This window comes from Panthera onca, chromosome D2 (assembly GCF_046562875.1).
Source record: "Panthera onca isolate mPanOnc1 chromosome D2, mPanOnc1 haplotype 2, whole genome shotgun sequence".
Classification (NCBI taxonomy): domain Eukaryota; kingdom Metazoa; phylum Chordata; class Mammalia; order Carnivora; family Felidae; genus Panthera; species Panthera onca.
The window spans coordinates 16,686,230-16,706,658 of record NC_138349.1 but is presented as its reverse complement, the minus strand read 5'-3'; the positions used below and the strand labels follow the sequence as shown (position 1 = coordinate 16,706,658).

Here is a 20,429-nt window from a genome sequence, read left to right as displayed (position 1 = left end):
ATTTATTTTTGAGTGAGAGAGAGACAGAGCATGAGCAGGGGAGGGGCAGAGAGAGAGAGGGAGACACAGAATCTGAAGCAGGCTCCAGGCTCTGAGCTGCCAGCACAGAGCCTGACGTGGTGCTTGAACTCATGAACCGCGAGATCAAAGTCGGATGCTCAAGCGACTGAGCCACCCAGGTGCCCCAGTCTGCCTAAAATTTCTCAATGATACCCGTTGCTCTTCAGAGACCCTGCTTGATCTGACCGCATGCCACTTCCAGTCCCCTCTTGGACCCTCTCCCTCCTCGCCACAGCCCTTCCAATCCTGCCCAGCACCCTTGCTCCCTCCCTGCCTACGCGTGCTCAGTGATGGTGGCCCCTCTGGCTAGATCACCCCCTCACCGAGCACTGCTACCCTGGCAAACTCCTACTCGTCTTTCAGCACCCAGCGCAATTCCTCCGGGGCCCCCAGATCCAGTCTGTTTCTCCTGGAAAACCTGTAGCCGTGGGTACGTCTGCTCTGAAGCATGTAACACCGAGACGAGTTTACTTCCGGGTGAATTTTTAAAACCTTAGAGCCCACCTGCTGTACCAGAGATCTGCTCCATCAGAGAGAGGTTCTGTGTGTTGTTTATTTACCACTGTGTCATCTGGATGCCCAGCACCGGGCTTGGCACATACAGGTGCCCCAGAAGTGGATTCAGGAGTGAATAACGGAGCAAATCAACTTTATTTTTATTGTCAGAACGTCTTACTTGTCCTTCAAGTAAGGACAAATGGGCAGGGTGTCCAGCCATCCGAGTCTAGCTTGGGATCCCCTCGTGGCCTCTGAGATTCTGTCTGGCAGTCCCCCCATGCCTGTGTTTTGGGGTGTGTGTTGATTGCTGGCACGAGCCACCTGTTGGCCCGGAGTCTGGGGAGGTAAGAGAGGCTGGAAGAAGGCGGGTGGTTGCTCGGCTCCCCCAGCCCCCCTTCTCCAAGCCACGTGGGTTTAAGGTGTAACTAGTGGCTTCAAGGTCGAGGGACTGGGCAGCAATGAGATGCATTTGGGTTCAGGGCGGGAATGAGGTCCGTGGAGGCTCAGGGTCCAGCTTCGGCTCTAGCTCATTGCAGAGCTGCGCTTCCTGTGGCCCTGTGCAGTTGACAGAGAACTCGATCTGACCTTCCCCGGGTTGTACAGACGAGGTGGGGGAGGCCCCATGATCCTCGTGACTTGCCCGGGGTCACACAGCCGTTGCCCAGGGACAAACGCCCATCTCTTGACTCCTGGGCCGGCCACACCGCTCTGGGCTCCTCTGGGGGAGCGGAACGCACAGGAATCATCTCTGTAAGCCTCGGCTGTCTTATCTGAAAGGTGAAAGGGTTTGACGGGACCAGTGATTCTCAATCCTGCCCGCTCCTTGGCTGGAGATTAAAGTTCTGGAGCCCGGGCGGGTGGCCGGCAGAGGCCGGGCCGCTTTGGTCTGAACGGGAAGCCACAGTCACACATTCGTTGGCTCCCTGTTCCAGGGGGAGACTGCACAGAGCCCCGAGGTGACTTCCCTGGGGAGCAATAGGGAGGCCACCCGAGGCACGAGGAGGGCTCACTTGATGCCTGGCACCTGCCGTGACAGCTGAGCACACGGTACAGAAAGACACATCGGCTGAGTGACATCTGTAGTGACTAGTCTCTGGTGGCAGGGCTCTTCCTCCTTCCCCTCAGGGGGAGGCTGCTGGCCTGTCTCCAGCTGGAGAATTTGCTGGTGAGACTTTTACAAAGGAACAGTATTTTTCGGTTTTTTGTAGGGCCTTGGAGGTTCCTTGGCTCCCGGGCCCTTGGCAGTAATTCATAGACTTACTCGGGAAACCTTAGTGCGAACCCACCATGTGCAGAGAGCCGGGCTAGGCTTTGTGGAAGACGGATGGGAAAGTTCCCGCCCTCGGGGAGGGGGGGGGGCTTCCAGGGGAGCTGGGCTGATGGGAGCAACACTGCGTTATGAGGAAGGGGGCAGTGAGTTGGCAAGATTTTGGCGAGAGCTCTGTCAACAAGACTGTCTTTGTAGTTTGTCTTGTTTCTGCTCCTGGTGGCAAAACCGCCATGGCGGGGTGTCCTAGACCTCATCAGAGGTACTTGCGTGACGGCTCTTGACTGCGGAGGAACTGCTAGTCCAGCATTCTGGCCCAGAACCAGCCTCCTTGTGAGTAGAGATTGAGGGACGGGCGTGTCAGGTGAGCAGAGACCGTCCGCTGGAAGGTTAGGTGGGGAGAGCTAGGAACTACGTTAGAGAGAGAGAAAATCCCAAGCAGGCTCCATGCTGTCAGCGCACAGCCCAACATGGGGCTCGAACTCCCATACCGTGAGGTCATGACCTGAGCCGAAATCAAGAGTTGGACATTTATTTAACCGACTGAGCCACCCAGGTGCCCCAAAGTTTGTTTTAAATTGCTATTGATTGCTTATATGTCATCATTCCAATTTTACTAGATATCGTATAAAAGAACGAAAGATGTATTCGTGAACTTCCTACCCCAAAACTTCTTGGCTCTTTTTCATGTGAATTGCATTGAACAAATTTATCAGAGTTTACTCCCAGCCCTGTCCCTATGGATATCTGTTCTCTCCAGCCTTCCTCTCCATCGCAACCGTGAAAGGAGAGACTTGATCTACCTTTTCCCTTGTCTACAAGTGGTTTTCCTTTGGATCCCTTCCCAGGTGCGATACCATAGGGGCAAAGGCTGTAAGCAGCTTGACGACTCTTCATTCATTTGGCCGAATTGTTTGCTAAAAGGGTTGGACCAGTTTCCAGGGCCACCCCTGGAAGAGTTTTTCCTGATTGGGTCTTTCCCCAGTTACATTTAAATTTGGAGGCTGATCATTTAAATTTCACCGTTAAACGGGTATCTCATTATTTGGGTTAAAACATTTCGTCACCGGTTTAAACATTTTCCCTTGTGCTTCTCCACGAATTGTATTTCTTCTATGAATTGTATGTTTATATCCAGGGTTAATTTTTATGGCAAGGTGTTGTGCCCCAGAGGGGCACCCAGTTATTATACCTAACCAAAGGGCAAAACTCATGAGATTCACAGGCTCTCTGTATCCCCCTCTATGTACATTTTTAATTTTTGTCTTCGGGATACCCAAATTTAAATACAAAGGTTCCTGATTGGAGTATTTGGAGGGGTTTCTTTATGTTGTCCGTCTGGTAATTTTTTGAGATACAACATCATTGAATTCCTCCACCTTCCAGTTTTCTCTCTTATTACCTCTCATTTCTGGTCACATATGTGGACTCTAAGACTGCTCCCTGTAATGGCTCTTTCTGGTGTCTTCTTTCCTAGTACGCCCATCTCATCCTCTTCAGGAAGTCCACGTAAGCAGGGAGACCATTGGGAAGATTTCAGCCGCCAGCAAAAGTAAGCCTTTGTGTCATTCGACCCTCCAGGCCCCCCATTTCATCCTCTGCGTGATGGACCCAAGGGAAACTATGGTATTCTAGAACGTTCCTGTCCCATTCCCGTCTTCCTTTCACGCTGTAGCCAGGGCCATTTTCCCCAAACAGGCCTGAGCAGGTCTCCCGCGGGGGTGAACACCCTTAGTTAATCCTTGTTGCTGAATTCCTTGGTCTTGCCTAGAAGTCCCTCGTGACCACCATCCCCCCAGCAACCTCACCTCCCGCCATGTTCCTTCCTCTTCCGCCCTTGCCAGCATTCGCTCCACGTGCTCACGCCCCACCAGCCCACTCCCAGAGGCCCTGAATGCCCCTTCCCTCCCTCTCTGGTGAAGTCCCCCGCAGTCGCCGCCTTCTGGGTGGCGCCTTCTCGCCGGTGCTTCTCTGACCTCCACTGTCCTGCATCCTCGAGCTGAGGTGGAGGGATGTGGCCTCTGCAAGCTAGACAGCCTGCGTTTGCTTCCCAGCCCCCTCACTTGCTGGCACTTTGGCTTTCGGGAAGTTACTGAATCGTCCCGTGCCTTTCTCTCCTCATCTCTCCACTGGGAGTAAAAACCGCGCATCTGTTTAGGGGTGGGGTGTGGAGCTAGGGAGCTGAGAGCTAGAGGCTACGGGGTTTCTTTTTTGAGGTGATGGAAAAGGTGCTAAATTCGACTGTGGCAACGATGGGGCGTATCTGTGAATATACTAGAAGCCACTGGATTATAAACTTTCAGCGGGTGAATTGAATGGTTTGTGAATAGTGCCTCAGTTAAACTGTTAAGTCAAAAAAATAGCAGTCTATCTTAGGGTGGTTATAAGAATTAAATAAGTTAGCACATGTGAAGCGTTGAAGGCAGTGGATGGATGGTGTACAGGAAAGACACAGTCAGTGCCGTTCTCACTTGAACTCTGGGGTAATGTGACCTCATGTGCCAGGGTCTGAACTAGGTTGTGGCCCCCGAGGGCTGGGGCCAAGGCTCTTCAGTATCCCTCGCTGGCCCAGCGGGCGCTCCCCTCCTATGGCTCAGTTAGTGTTGTTGAATTAGACATTTCCAGTTATTACGAAGACTGTGGGCTTCGTGCTGGTGGGCGAGGCCTGGCCGGGGGAGCAGACTTCCTGCTCCAGAGGAGGGCTGCCTCTGGCCGGGACCTTCTCCTGCGTCGTTTCTGCCCAGGTGCTGAGAGGAGCAGCCCGATCCACCCCAAGGTTGTTTCTGCCTCTGCTCTGGTTCAGGAGGGAGACCCTCTTGGGACCAGATGGCGGGGAAGCCAGTTGTCACACATCATGTCCCCCTCTCCCCCCTAGTGATACGGTGCTCAGCTGCTGTGGACGTCCTGTTTCTGATAGACGGCTCCTACAGTGTCGGGAAGGGGAGCTTTGAAAGGTCCAAACACTTTGCCGTCACGGTCTGCGACGCTCTGGACATCGGTCCCGAGAGGGTGAGTGCAGGTCTCGTCATCTCTGTATTTCGGCATCTTTGGTGGCAAGTGACCGAGATCCAGTTCTAAGCAGAAGGGCACATGTACCCGCTAGTGGAACAGGAAGACCAAGGTGGGGGGGGGGGGTGGTCTTCTGGTTCTAGGCATGGTAGAATTTTGTGTTCCTTGGTTGGCTTCCTTCCCAAGCAAGCTTTCCTTATATGGCGGACTCGCCCTACCTTGTCCTTCAAGATAGGGAACCCAGTAAAAAGAAGGTGGTTTTCTTTCCCTGGACACCTGGCGGCATGGCTCCCATCGGGCAGGCGTGGATCACGTAACAATCCCTTGACCAATCCAGTAGTCAGAGGGGAGAGATTCTCTGGCCCCCTGTGAGTCACGTGCCGATTCGCCTTGTTGGCTTCCCACTCGCAAGAGAGGTGTCTGTAGAACAGTGGGAAAGGGACAGCGTGCTGGCAGACAAAAGCTATGCCTCAGAAGACGAGCGTCTCAATAGGAAGTGCAGTACCCTCTCTGTTCACTTGCGAGGAACTACTCCTGCCTGAGTGAATCCAGCCAGTTTCTTCATTCCTGGTCCTCCCTGGCTCCGGAGAGCGCTCTGAAATAGCAGCAGGGTGCACTGGCCATGGCTCTTGCTGCTAAAAGGGGCATCTTGGGACAACCCGACAGAGAAACGGGCAACGAACACAGACAGCCCTTAGGCACAGGAAAAGGCGCCCCGCCTCACTCACGGTAACGGCAAATGTCCCGCTGAAATACCATTTTCACTTACTGGCTTAGCAAAAATGCGGTTCGGTGACGTGCCCCATTGGCAGATCCGTAGAAACGGGTGCGCGCACTGATGGTGGGAGCGTAACCCGGTGCAGCCTCTCGGAAGGGCATCTGACAGCATCTGTCGGGATGACAACGGCCCGGACCCTTTGACCCAGGAATTCTACTCCATGAGATTTATTCCACAGATACTCCCACAAATGCAAAGTAATGCACACACACGGTGATTCCCTGCAGTGTTGTTTGCATTCGTAAAAGGTTTCAGGTAATCCACATACCCATTCACAGGGGACGGGTAAATCCAATATGGCGCATTCCTAAAGGACACACTGGGCAGCTGCAGAAAGTGAATGGGGAAGGTGTCTTAGACGGAAGGGCACCGAAACAGACGAGAGTAAAAAGTAAGGTGCGAATGGTATGTGTAGCATGTTACTTTTTATGAAAAATAAAGGGAGGTAAATAGAGTAGGTTTGTACTTGGAGAGATTTGTAAAGAGGCTGAGGGCAGTGGTTTGCTGTTGAGGGGGAGGGTGGGACCTGAACCGATGGGGTGCCTCCACGGGGAGACTCACCGATACAGATTTTTTTTTTAATGCATGATGGATTTTGAACCATGGGAACCTACTCAAAAATCAAAATTTAACAACGGCATTTTGGTCTGAAAAGCGATACTTAACTTGAACTAGAGACTACTTGCAAACAGGTTACAGAAGGAAGTGGTTTTCCAAGATGACATTCCTGGGTTAATCCTAGAAAAACCGCTAGGATTTAAGAGCAAAAGTGGCTTTTAATGAAAGCCAGATTTTCTCCAGAATGGCAGGTACTTTTGAGAGGGGGAGCACGTTGTCCTGGACCACAGGCAGCCTTGCAGGGCCGTCTGAAGACACCGTGACAGACACCATTCCATCCGGGCACGAGCAGTCCAGAAGTTGCAACCACCGGGTCAACCCATCGCGGGTCCTCTGAGGGCCAGGACCACGGGCTGCTGAGTCTCCGCTCTCCTCCACACAGGGCCCTGCTTTTCGAAGGAAGGGATTCCCCATGACGTTTCATTAGTTATTCGTGGAGGGAGAACCGTAAACATCGAACCCTTGTTGACGTTGGTGACGTTGGCACTGATGTAGAGTGTCCAAACTTTCTCATGGCAAGACTTGCTGAGCTAAGGGGTTGGGGGGGGGGTCTGTTTCAGCGAGCAAGGGGGCACCAGGACCTCAAGCCGCTCAGACTTGTTGGAATGGTGCCACTGGGGATTGGCATGAAGGGCCATTTCAGGTGGCTCCGTCTCTGTCTGGTTTGTGCTTCAGGTTTTGTGCTTTGGCTGCTGCATTTCTGTGACTCCTTGTATCTCCGCGCTCGGAGGATTTGATTTGCACCTTATTCTACTTTTCTGCAACTTAAGTTTTCTTTCTTTTTTTTTTTTTAATGTTTGTTTATTTTTGAGACAGAGACAGAGCATGAGCAGGGGAGGGTCAGAGAGAGAGGGAGACACAGACTGTGAAGCAGGCTCCAGGCTCTGAGCTGTCAGCACAGAGCCCGACGCGGGGCTCGAACTCACGGACCGTGAGATCGTGACCTGAGCCGAAGTCGGACACTTAACCAACCGACTGAGCCACCCAGGCGCCCCTGCAACTTAAGTTTTCAAGTTGCTATAAATTAAGTTGCTTTCTGTGCGCGCTCTGTGGGGTGAGGTGGATTGAAAGTGTCTGAAGTCTTTCTCCCGACAATTAGAAGCTGAGAAGTTCACTTCCTGGCTCTGATACAGTGATTGCAGCAGGGTGATTACAGTGCGGTGAGAAATGTGGGCAGGCTTGCTTCGGAGCACACAGTAAACCGAAGATAAAAGGCAACTCCTTTGCTCCCAAACCGCCAATTAAATTAAATGCCTTAACCACTGACTCAAGCTGTTTCCATCTTGTTTTGTTTTGAAGTTATGTCCTTCCTGTTTAATTCAAGCAAATACGCTCGGCTGTTGGTCTCAAGGGAATTGTTGTTTTTTAAGTAACCCTTTCGCAGCGTTCAAGGAGAACACATTCAATGCCTAGTGTCCCTCCTGCTCACATGTTTTCCATCTGCCCGGTTTCCCTACCTGTTTTCTCGAGCACCCTTCCAGAATCCCCTCACGCAAACACAAGCGGTATGAAGCCTACCATGCATGTGGTATACGCTGTTCTATCCCTTGCCTTTTTTCTTCATATTGTCTTGGAAGTCTTTTTGTATCTAGGTAGATAGGTAATATAGGCGTTAATACAGGCATATATTATATTTTATGGCTTAGTAATGTTCCATTGTGAGGATATACTGAGGTTTAATTAACCAATCCCCTATTGATGGACATTTGATATTACAAACATACCGGGCCACCTGGGTGGCTCAGTCGGTCGAGCGTCCGACTTCGGCTCGGGTCGTGATTTCATGGTTCGTGGGTTCGAGCCCCGCGTCTGTGCTGTCACCTCAGAGCCTGGAGCCTGCTGTGGATTCTATGTCTCCCTCTCTGTCTGCTCCTCCCTTGCTCGTGCTGTCTCTCTGTCTTTCAAAAAAAAAAAAATAAATGTTAAAAAAATATATATATGTATACTGTTATATATATATATATATACACACACACATATACTGTTATATACATATATGTATATTGTTATATATGTATGTATACTGTGAGCTTGTAAATACATCATTTCACATATATGGAAGTATGTCTGTAGGATATATTCCCAGGAGCCCTATGCAACTGTATTTTCACTAAATATTGAGAAATTGGTCTCCATAGGTGCTGTAGCATCTATATTCTTACCAGCGGTGTTTGAGAACTTGGTAGTTTCCCTTGCAAACATTGTATTTAGATTTCTGCTACATTTCAGTATGGTACAGTGAAGCATCTTTTCTCAAAGAGCCCTTTGTGTTTCCTGTGTGATATCTGTTCATACCCTTTGCCAGTTTTTCTATTGTATTGTTGGTCTTTTATGCATCAGTTCCTAGATCAGTTCCCTACATATTGGGAAAACTAACCTCGTGCCTCTGACTTGAGTTGCAAACAACTTTTCCGTTTGTCTGCATTTTTTTTTTATTGCATTGTGGTATGTTTTGCCCTGTAGAAGTTTTCTTTATGTGGCCAGATTTATCACCCTTTTCCTTTATGGCTTCTGGGTTTCAAGGCAAAGTAAGGTTGTTTTCCACTTGGAAGTTATGAAGAAATTCTTTCCAGTTTTCTTCTAGAACTTCCACGGTTACATTTTTTTCACGTGTAAATCTTGAATCCATTTGTGATTGATCCTTTTCTCATTTGTAGGTGGCTGTTCAGTGATCTCAGTGTCACTTACTAGACCAGCTTTTCCCCACTAGCTGGAGGTGCCACCTTGATCACACGCTGACCTCAAGGGAGATTTCGAAAGGGTCGTTCCTCAGAATCTCAAGCTTCTCTTCTGCCCCATTTTCCAGGGTCCCTCTCCCACACATGCCCACCCAAGACCCAAATCTCTTCCTACTGAAGATGCTCATCCTCAGAACCTCCTGTTGAAGGAAAGTCCATTGGGCTCTGGTCATCGGGAGCAGGTGCCACTGGGCTGGTGGGGCCGAGCCCTTTGATGGTCTCCAAAGCACGAAGCCTGTTAAGGGATCAGCGGTGCAGGAATTCAAGTAGTGGGTAAAAGAGCAGTCTCATCGCTTCAATATGAATCACATGGCCTATTTGCAATCTTGGCCGGAATTGGGGTTAGCTGATAGTGACTGGGAATGCAGGTTTGGAGAGCCAGTGATTATGTACAGGGCTTGGGCTTTCAAGAGGAAACCCAAATGTTTATAGCCTTTTCTGCTCGAGACAAGCTAGGGTCCAAAGGGCCCGGAAAGTGACTTGATTCAGTTTCCCTTCTCCAGTTTTGCAAGGCGTTGGGTCTTCTCACGTGGCCTCTGAATGCGGATGATGCAGCATCTGTTTGGAATCACCCGCGGCCCCGACCCCTTCCGCCGTGGGGGAACGTCATCTCAGGTTAAGATGCCGATTGTCCCCCCAGTGTGACCCTGGTGTGGAGAGCCGGCCTTCCCCGCGCTTGGCAAGAGCAGGCCTGGGAAGGACTGACCCGCGCCCACCAAGGATGCGCAGGTGGTGGCTGTGGTTGGGGGTGAGCCGCCCGTGCAGGCGGCCGTGCTTGCCTTCCGCGGCTCCCCTGCTCTCGCCGGCAGCATTCTGCTCAAGGTCCGTGCTGGCTGCTGAGGAGGCTGGCAGTGCCGCTGAGGCTTAGTGAGGGTCGTGGGCACGAAGTACAGTGGCCCCGCTCTCTTTTTCACTAGCCCCGGGCCGGATCTGTGTCTCTCTACGTTTTCGTTCCTCCGGCAGGGGTGTGAGCATGGATGGCTCCTCGCTCATGAAATAACACGAGGGATTGTTTAAAACGGTACCTGGGGGGCGCCTGGGTGGCTCAGTTGGTTGAGCGTCCGACTTCGACTCAGGTCATGATCTCGCGGTCCATGAGTTCGAGCCCCGCGTCGGGCTCTGTGCTGACAGCTCAGAGCCTGGAGCCTGTTTCAGAGTCTGTGTCTCCCTCTCTCTCTGACCCTCCCCCATTCATGCTCTGTCTCTCTCGGTCTCAAAAATAAATAAACGTTAAAAAAAAATAAAAAATAAAAAAAATAAAACGGTACCTGGGAGGCCATTGGAAGTGTGACCAGAGACCCTACCCTCAAGGTGCTCGCAGCCCAGCCGGGAGGGCTGGCCAGGATGTGGGGCGAGGAGGTGCTGTTGGTGGTTGTCAGTGCCGCGCACAGGCGCTTGGTTTTCTCCAGGCCCCCCTCCTGGTCTTTGGGCCTTTCTCTGAGGGACACTGGAGGGAGCCCCGGCTCTGGTATTTGTTGCGTGGGCAGGAGGCAGGGTCGTTAACCTTTCTCGTCCCTTCGTTTCCCTTAGGAATATTTGTGACTTGACCTCGCTCTCAGCACCCTCCCCCCGGGCCCTCTGTCTCCTACTGCAGGTCAGAGTGGGAGCACTGCAGTTCGGTTCCATCCCTCGTCTGGAATTCCCCTTGGATTCGTTTTCGTCCCCACAGGAAGTGAAGGCAAACATGAAGAGCGTGGTTTTCAAGTACGTATGATCCGACACCGCCGTGCTTCGGATGGAGCCGGCTGCTCTCAAGATCGCTCCCTTGAAGGGCGTGATTGGCCCGAGAGAGGGCTGCGGTCTGGCTTCCGGAACCCCAGCTGCGTCCGGTGGGTAGTGAGAATTCCCTTCTTCTCAAGACCGCTCCTCCTGTTACATAACCGCGTCTCCAGTGGGAGCTCACGCCGACTTACGGTATCTTTGCCGCCGTAGCGTGGAGTTGTCCGTTACCTGGGACAGAGAGGGCTAGTGAAGGTTGAGGTGGCTCAGGAGCGTGAGGGGTTGGGGTTGGGGGGGTGGGGGAAGAACCCTGGGTCTTTCTCCCAGTTCTGTCCCTGCGGCCGGGATGGCTCCCCACACGTCTCGGAGCCTCGTTTTTGTCTTCTAGAAAGAGTAAGTGTCCCCCAGTTACTAAGAATGCTTTAGAAAGGATGAACAGCTGTTTGTGTGCTCATATACACCCTATAAATGTATGTGGTAGGGTCACAGCTTTACTCACATTACGAGTCAGCTGACGTGTGTGTATACGCATATAGGTATATGTAAATACACACGTATACTGTGTATCAGTATTTTAAACGTCCGTGTATTATATACACACGTGCATCTGTGTACGTGTGTTATATACACGTGCAAGTGCACGCACCCACACGTGTACAAACACAGAAGAGCACCTTTACTTGCCGCTTACCGCTTGCCACTCTGCTCTCTGTTGTCTGCTGCCCCTTGAGCGGGTGTCCACTGAAGTCCTGCCGGGGTCCTTGGTCCTAGCCGCTGACAGCCACCAACTCCGGTTGCCAGGGAGGGCCCCGGACTCTGCAGTCTTTCCCAGTCACAGGCCTCCGTGCCTCCAGCGCCCTCCAGGAGCCCGTGTCCCGCGCGCTGGGCACAGCAGGACCTCTGGGGGCCCTATGGCCCCCAGGCACCCTCGGTGACTTCTTCTCAGGCTGTTTGTCCCGGTCCGGGGATACCCCGACCAGAATGAGAGGCAAGTCAGGTTCAAGAAGGCACAGAGGGAAGGCGAGCACCTTGAAGTGTTTGTTAAACACGACGGTAGTGTGCACTGGCCTTGCCTCGTTCCCTCGGACCGTCCACCCTTGAGGCCTCCGAGAATGGTTTCCTAGAGAGGACAGTCGCAGCCTCTCACTCCCATGTCTGAGGCCCAGACGCCCAGAGCAGCACTTGTCAAAGTGAGCTCTTTGGTCAGAAGGCCTGGGTCAGCGTTGCCTGTAAGGAGTGTGTCGTCAATGCTGGTGCCTCAGTTCCCTCCCAGACCTGCTGAATCCCTCTGTGGGCTTAGGGCACGTAGATACTAGATACTAAGGATTTGCACTTTTGAAAGGTCTCTCCCACTGCCCTGTGATGATGATGATTGTTTTGTTTTGTTTTTATTTTTTAAATTTATTTTGAGAGAGAGTGAGCACGAGCAGGGGAGGAATATATATATACGTGTTATATATACATGTATATATATACATGTTATATATATGTATATACATACATATATATATACACATCTATATATGTATATATGTGTATGTATATATATGTGTGTGTGTGTGTATATATATATATATATATATATATATATATAGAGAGAGAGAGAGAGAGAGAGAGAGAGAGAGAGAGAGAATATATATTCTAAGCAGGCTCCACACTGTCAGCACAGAGCCCAATGAGGGGTTTGAACTCACAACTGTGAGATCATGATCCGATCTGAAATCAAGAGTCTGACGCTTAACTGAGCCACTCAGGTGCCCCCCCCCTCTCTTTTTGAGAGAACAAGTGTGCAAGCAGGGGAGGGGCAGAGAGAGAGGGAGAGAGAAGCTTAAGCAGGCTCCATGCCCAGCTGGGAGACTGATGCAGGGCTCTGTCTCATGACTGTGAGATCATGACCTGAGCTGAAATCAGGAGTCAGATGCTTAACCGACTGAGCCACCCAGACACCCCCTGCCATGTGCTTATTCTACACACTAAGTTTAAAAAAAAAAACAAAAAAACAAAAAAACCCCGCCTTTATTGACATGTAATTTAAATGCCATGAAGTTCACACATTCAGCGTGTACAATTCAGTGACTTCGAGTGTATTTTCCAGAGTTAGGCCACTATTACTATAATTTTAGAACGTTTTCATCACCCCAGCAAGAAACCTTGTAAATAGACATCTCTCCAGAGAAGAGGTATAAATGGCCCTCAAACACTTGGAAAGATGCTCAGTGTCATTAGTCATTAAGGAAATGCAAATCAGAACCGTAATGAGCTGCCACTTTACATCCACCAGGAAGGCTAAAATAGATGACACCCAGTAGCAAGTGTCGGCAGGGGCACGAAGAAATTGGACCCCTCATGCGCTGCTGGTGGGATTGTGAAATGGTGCAGTGCCTTTGGGACTAATCTGGCAGCTAAACACGGGTTTCCCACGTGACCCAGTGACTCGGACAGAATTGAAGATGTATGCCTCCGGAAACACGTGGACACTGATGTTCATAGCGGCATTATTTGTAGCAGCCCCGAAATGGAAGCAACACAAAAGCCCAGTGAATGAATAGCTGAACCAAAGGCGGTATATCCGAACCATGGAAGATCATTCCTTTTCAGTCGTGAAAAGGAAGGACGATGTGATTCATGCTACAACATGGATGAACCTTGAAAACGTGATGAGCCAGACCCAGAAGGCCACGTGTTGCAGGATTCCTCCATGTATGTCAACTGTCTGGGATAGGCAAATCTGTGGAGACAAAAAACAGATCAGTCCCTGCCGGGGGCTGTGGGCAGAGGGAAGAGGGAGGAACTCCTAATGGGTGTAGGGCTTCTTTTGGGGGCGATGAAATGTTTCGAGCTTAGTGGGGATGGTTGCACAATTCTGTGACTATCCTGAACACCAGGGTGATTTTACTTTAAAAGGGTGATTTTGGGGGCGCCTTGTTGGCTCAGTTAAGCATCCAACTTCGGCTCGGGTCATGATCCCATGGGTCGCGGGTTCAAGCCCCACATCCGGCTCTGTGCTGACAGCTGAGAGCCTGGAGCCTGCTTCGGATTCTATGTTTCCCTTTCTTTCTGCCCTTCCCTCACTCATGCTGTTTGTCCCTTTCTCTCTCTCTCTCTCTCTCTCTCTCTCTCTCTCTCTCTCTCTCAAAAATAAACGTTAAACGTTTTTTTCTTAAATTAAAAAAATAAATAAAAGGGTGATTTTGGGGGAGCCTGGGTGGCTCAGTTGACTGACTCTTACGCATCTGACTCTCGATTTCAGCTCAGGTCATGATCTTGCAGTTTAGTGAGTTTGAGCCCTACATTGGGCTCCACACTGACAGTACAGAACCTGCTTGGGATTCTCTCTCCCTCCCTCCCTCTCTACGCCAACCCCCCACCAACTCACCCCTGCTCTCTCTCTCTCAAAATAAATAGATAAACTTAAAAAATATTTTAAAAGGGAGAATTATATGGTATAAGAATTCATATACCATAAAATTACCATATCATTATTGATAAAACATTTTATTCCCAAAACATCTTTGTACCCATTAGATGCATGCTAACGTTTGCAGAAGAGAAACTGGCCTCTTGGTTTCAGTTCAGGACTGTATGTCAGCAATTGTTTGGGTAACTCTGCCTTAACGATTTGGTCCCACTCTGTTCTGAAAACACTGAGCAAATTGCAGCATACTGGTTCAAAAAGGCACTCTGGGGATCATCTAGTATCTATTTCAACCCCTCATTTTACGGAGGAGACCACTGAGGCTGAGAAGGAGCAGGGGACTTGGCCAGGACCGCAGAGTCCTGCTACTTGTCCAGTAGGCAACCCCCCGCCCCCGCCGCCACCGCCCAGCTGTCCTTCTCCACCTCTTTCCACCCTCCCCTCCCCACCCCCCAAAGTGTTTGTTGAGCCTCTCCTCAGCTGTGTTGGAAGTCATAACTAAGGGCTTGGGAGTATTAGTCACAACGTAGGAAGTCCAGAGACTCCGTAAGGATATGCCAGATGAGGACACTGTGGGTGGAGAAAGAGGCCTCTTTATGTGTCTGATCTTCTTAGCCGTGTATGGTTAGCATCGTGTGTCCTAGGATGACTACAAGAGGCGGCAAACAAGGCAAGGAGGCACTAAGTAATTTTTTGGCCGCAGTTGCAGGGTCACTGAGGACGCTAAACGTTAAGACGTTATTATTAATCAGTACAGAGGAATGTTGGCCCGAGTGGGAGTGATAACCTCCCGAGGGCTCTCTACCCTTTTTCTGCAGTGAAATTTTAAGTGCTGGGCTGATTGGGACAGCTCTACCCAGAACTCCAAATGCTTGCCTTTTCAGACCAAGGCGATCGATCCCCTGAAAGTGTGTTTTGAGGTGGCCGGGGAACTGCCCTTGCTGCCACTTTGCATTAAGAAGTTTAAAAAAACGACACAGTTAAGAACCTTCCAGTTTTGCACCCCATGATAACATAAAATCAGATGAAGCATGGCCAGCAAAATCTGTTCCAAATGCGCAGAGCTCCTGGCCAGCTGGCTGTGCAGGCTCCCGCGGTCATTTCATTAATCTCACGGTCACGCGACTCTTGGGTTTTCTGATTGCTTTGGACCCCATCTGTAGCTTTATCAGAGTTTTACTGTATTTAGATAGCTCTCCAGAAATAGCACTCACCGCTCACTGTACCTTAGCACAATGCTAGCTGTGGCATCTTTCAAACCACATTAACATTTCAACATCGCTTTTAGAATAGTTGTAATTACGAAGCTTTTGGCTCTTTTTTAACTTACTTGGTGCGCAGTTTTGCATAAAGCTGCGTTATTTTTCATGCGGATCCTTTCTAATGGCTCTACGATAACTCAATGAATTGAACTATCATAGTATATTAAATCACTTCTTTAAAGGGACACATTTACGTTGATTCCAAGGTTTTTGTCTATTGGTTTAAAAAAGAGAAAGAAACCTCTGTAATCAACATCCCTCTACCTACAGTGAGTTTTCTTTTTTTAATGTTTATTTATTTATTTATTTTGAGCAAGAGCGTGTGTGCATGCAAGAGGAGGAGGGGCAGAGAGAGGGAGAGAGAATCCCAAGCAGGCTCCATGCTGTCAGCTCAGAGCCCGGCGTGGGGCTTGATCCCTCGAACCGTGGGACCGTGACCTGAGCCAAAAATCAAGAGTTGGGCGCTTAACCTGCTGAGCCCCCCAGGTGCCCCTACAGTGAGTTTTCTGATAAATTACTTTTCAGAATCTGTTTCGTGGGCTACCTGCTTCAGAATCACTGGGGCAGGGGAGGCTGGCTTGAAATGCAGATTCTCAGCCTGGTCGCACACCCGCCAGTTTGGAGTCTCTGGATGATGGGATCTGAGAATCTCCATTTTCCCACCTCCCAAGGGATTTTTATGCTCATTGGAATTTGAGACTAACTCAAAAGAAAAACCTCTTGGAACAGACTGCTAGTTAATCATGGTAACTACCACTGATGGGGTGCTCACTGGCTCCTAGGAGGCACTGGGTGTAGCATTTACTAATACTGTTACTTCCCCTACTTTAACAAGGAAGGAAAGTGAGTCTCATTACCTTTTCCAGTTTTCTTGGCTAATAAATTTCAGGACTAATATTTGAGCCCCACCGACTCTGGAGCCCACGTTCCTTATCCACTTGAGTATTCCAATGGCCAAATGTTTAGATTCCAGACCCGCCCCCACCAAAAAAAGCCCAAGCATTGCAGTCACAGCTCCCCTAAGACCGTAGTCAGTCTGCGAACCTTCACTTGCAACCTGGGTTAGTCCTGAGAGAAATTAGAAGAATCTTGGTGAGACTCTGGCCTCCGACCTCCCTTGTCTAGAGCCAGACCCTGAGCTCAGGACAGACTCTCAGATAGAAATGCTCCACAGAGTGAGGAACATGGAGGTGGGGGGGGTTTTCCTCATTTCCCAGAGTCCAGAAGTCTTTGGGAATCTCACCTGACTGGTAGAGTATTCCAGTGGGAAAAGTGGGTTAGGGAGCAAAAGTGGAGAGGACAGACAGCACAGGCATTTGTGTGTTGAGGGACAGGAAGGACAGACACCCCACAGGCCAGTGGAGTTGGGAGCCCAGACTCCCACGTCTTGGACATTTGATTTATCTCTAACCACAGCCATGGGCACACTGCCAGGGGCATGAAAGCCCAGGGAGTTTCATGGTCAGTGGGGCACCTTGGCTTTTGGTGAGCAGAAGAGCATTGTGACCATTTAGGTAGAACGGTGTACTGCAGGGATCAGCAGACTTTTTCAGTGAAGATCTATAGAGGCCAAGCTTTGCTGGCCATAGGGTCTTTGCATAGATAGTACATAAACGAATGGGCATGGCTGTTTCCCACTATAACTTTATCTACAAAAAATTACAGGCTGTAATTTGCCAACCCCTGGAGAAGGAAGACCATTGGCTTTGGAATCAGCCTGACTGGGTTTAAACTCCAGTTCTGACCCCCCACTAGCTGGTTGAGAGGCAGGTGACTTGGATGGCTGTATAACGTTTTGGCTAAGAACTTGGCCTCTGGAAGTGGAGGGTCCAGAGTTCAGGTCCTGCCTCCACTATTCCTGAGCTGTGTGACCTTAGATAGGGCCTTTCCCTGAACTCCCCTATCTCAGCTGTGGTGAGAATTATTTGAGCTTAGTACCTTTACACACACACACACACACACACACACACACACACACACACACACACACACACAGTGGTGCTTGGCAGATAGGTGCTCTGGAAATCCTAGCAGTTAGTATTACTATTCTCTGGGCTGGAGTTTCCCCATCTAATAAATGAGGATAATATTAGCACCTTTTATCATCGCTGTAGGGATTACTTTTAGTAACGGGTAGGGGAAGTATTGGCATGAAGTGAAAACTCTGTATTAATATCATCCTTTAGGAATGGGAAGCCATTTGCCCTCCTAGGAGCCTTAGAGGATGGCTCTTTGTAGACGGAAGAGCTTTGGCAAAGGTGGGAGTCTTCTCAGAAATCAAAATCCTCTTGGTTATCTTCAGTATCTGATATGTGACCCAGCACAGTGTGAGAAGAGTGGGGGGGGGGGGGGGGCACTTGGTGTTCATTGATGTTCTGCTCCCTTTGGATAAGCCCCTTGCCCAAGCCAGGCTCTGCTCACCAGCCCAGGACATGGCTGGCAGTGTTCCCCAGTGCCTTTGCTTACACTTCTTCCCCTGATTGGAGTGGTCTCTTCTTTTCCTAATCCACTGACTCACCAAGACCCCATCAGATGCTTGCCTTGCTGAAGCCTGTCCCTGACAGCTCCTCCCCACGATGAACCCCTCCTCAGAACTCTTGCTATTGTCATCCTTTCGTTGGCAATTGTTATTGCTTATAGGTCCTGTTTCTTCAGCTAGACCGACAGTTCTTGGGGCATGGGATCATGTTATGCTTCCTGGTCTCACTCTCATTTTCTTCCACTTAGAGTGCCCATAAGAAACACCAGTGGGCTGAAAACAGTAGCTTTTTAATTGATGCAGATGCTGATTATGGAAGACCAAGAGTCTTAATTCTAGGAGTTATGCACTCTTGTTGACATTCGTTAACTTAATGGAGCCTCATAGAACTGCCCTTCAAGAGCTCTCTTAGGACAGAAAGCAGTAAAAGTGAAGAATATTCTGGGCCTGGTCCATAAATCCTTCCAAGCACACTCCTCCTTGCTCTTCCCTCACCTCTCTGCTGAGTGGAGAGGTCCTTGAGGACAGAGAGGAAGGGGAGCACAAAAGGAAAGGAGCCCGGATCTCTGAGTAGCTGCTTGGAGGAGAGCAAACCAGGAGAGATGCTTGGGCAGGAGGGCCACGTCAGGCTTGCATGAGAAGTGACTGTTTTGAGTGGCGAGTTAAAGAAGCGTGTACGCATTTGCCCACGCAGATACGTGGGCACACACACACAGAGTGCCCGAGCCTCTTGCCAGTTGGGTGTTTGCACCTTAGAAGAGTCACTGTAGGGCCCTCTGAGAGACAGGCATGGTTGCCTTAATTGACACTGTAACGTAAGAATAAATGTGCCCCCCCAAATCTACAGGGCTTTCTCTGTGTGTGCGGTTAATAACCGTGGTGATTCCATCAGGCTCGACATTGTGGCTCATGTCCGATGTGTTGCCACCCACTGAAAGGTTTGGCCTAAGACCCATTACAGGGAATTGTTGTCTGCCTGTTTGACTCTGAAGGCTGACAGCCCTCCCTCTGAGGACGCTTGCATGAGCCTCCTATTGTAGGATTTAATAGAGATTCTGTGCTGGGATTCCAAGCTCAGCAGACAGTCTCTGTAACTAGGCTGTGACGAGATGGGACCACCGTAACGTCCCCCGATCTGGAAGCAGTCCCACAGTTCAGCCTTCCGGCACCTAACCCTGGACTGGAAGTGAGCCAGGAAGGCCTGATCACAGACCCTACCATCATCAGACCCTTGGATCAAAGACCCGTCCTTCACGGTTAGAGAGTCACACGATTTTCCGAAGCTCAGTTATCTGCTTGCCCACCCCAACGGGATGCTGAACCATAACAAGAAAAGAATGATACAGATGGGGAGAGGTGGGAGGTGGGTGTTAGACACACAGAAAGTGAAGGTCATCAGCCCCTGAGCTGTCACTGGAGGCAGAGGGGTACGGGAAGAGAGTCCAAAAACCTACACAAAGAATGACATTATTGCGTAATACGGCAGAGACGTCCAGGGTGAAACTTCCGTCCACAGGAAGAGTTAATTACTACTCTTCGTTGTGATTCGGATGGTGAGAAGGTGCACGTCCCATGCTGGACTTGTCACTCTGAGCCACTGCTGGGAGAAAGCGGCTGTCACTAAACACGGAGGAGCCCGTTGTTTCAGGTCGTCATTCCCAATTCACGCAGGCGGATGACTGACTGTCGTCTTTGTCTCCTCCTCCTGTGTGCACCCAGAGGAGGGCGCACAGAGACAGGCCTCGCTCTGAAATACCTTCTGCGCAAAGGGTTCCCTGGGGGCAGAAATGCCTCTGTGCCCCAGATCCTCATCGTCGTCACTGACGGGAGATCCCAAGGGCACGTGTCGGCGCCAGCCAAGCAGCTCAAGGAAAGAGGTGTCACCGTATTTGCCGTCGGGGTCCGGTTTCCCAGGTAAGAGCCTCGGTCGCTCTGGGTCACCCTGGAGACTGTGGAGACACAGTAAGAGAGGGGATTTGGCCAGACCACTCTGGTCCTTCCAGGTTCGCTCTCCTCCTCGCTTTGTATGTGGTGCCAGAACGCGCGGAGCTCCAAGTCTGGGAGCGTGCGTTGTCTTTAGCTGAGTCTGAGTCCTTGGTTGTAAGCGCCAGAAACTTGACCCCAGTTGACTCGGGCAGAAATGGAAATTCACAGACTCATCTGATTGTACTGGGTGGGTCAGGGGTCCCTTGGGGTAAGCAGGAGCCAGGGACTTGAACGCCATGAAGATTCTTTCCTCTTGCCTCTGCTCTTCTCTGAGCCTGGTCCTCAAAGGAACCCGGGACTGTGGCTGCAGGTGGTGCCCAGCTCCACCCTGGGGAGAGAAGACTCATGTTCCCGGTTTCAAGTGGAATAATCCAAGAAAGGGTTCTCCTTAGCCTGAGTCACAGACCCACTCCTGAGGCCAGGAGAGTGGGGGTCTCTGAGGGGCCGCTCCCTCCTCAGACACTGGAATGTGCTTTCCTGGAAAAGAGAGGAGCACAGGTCTTCCCCGCTGTCAACCCTAAAATTGGGGGTGCCCTTGTGGGCCCTCGTTATTGTGGGTATTAAGTGAAAGGACTCTCTGGTCTGGGTACCATGCCTGTA

The 20,429-nt window shown here is 50.4% G+C and overlaps 1 protein-coding gene across 2 annotated transcripts in view; it reads left to right on the top strand.

Annotated features, from left to right (window-relative positions):
• VWA2 (von Willebrand factor A domain containing 2) overlaps positions 1-20,429 on the top strand; it is a 46,036-nt gene that overhangs the window by 8,430 nt on the left and 17,177 nt on the right. The window contains exons 3-6 of one of the 2 annotated variants that reach the window (XM_060641421.3): positions 3,303-3,377; positions 4,701-4,834; positions 10,563-10,672; positions 19,563-19,757. In XM_060641421.3, coding sequence (XP_060497404.1) covers positions 3,303-3,377; positions 4,701-4,834; positions 10,563-10,672; positions 19,563-19,757 — 514 coding nt within the window. The remainder of the gene's footprint in view (positions 1-3,302; positions 3,378-4,700; positions 4,835-10,562; positions 10,673-19,562; positions 19,758-20,429) is intronic. The other variant, XM_060641422.3, reaches the window with a different exon arrangement.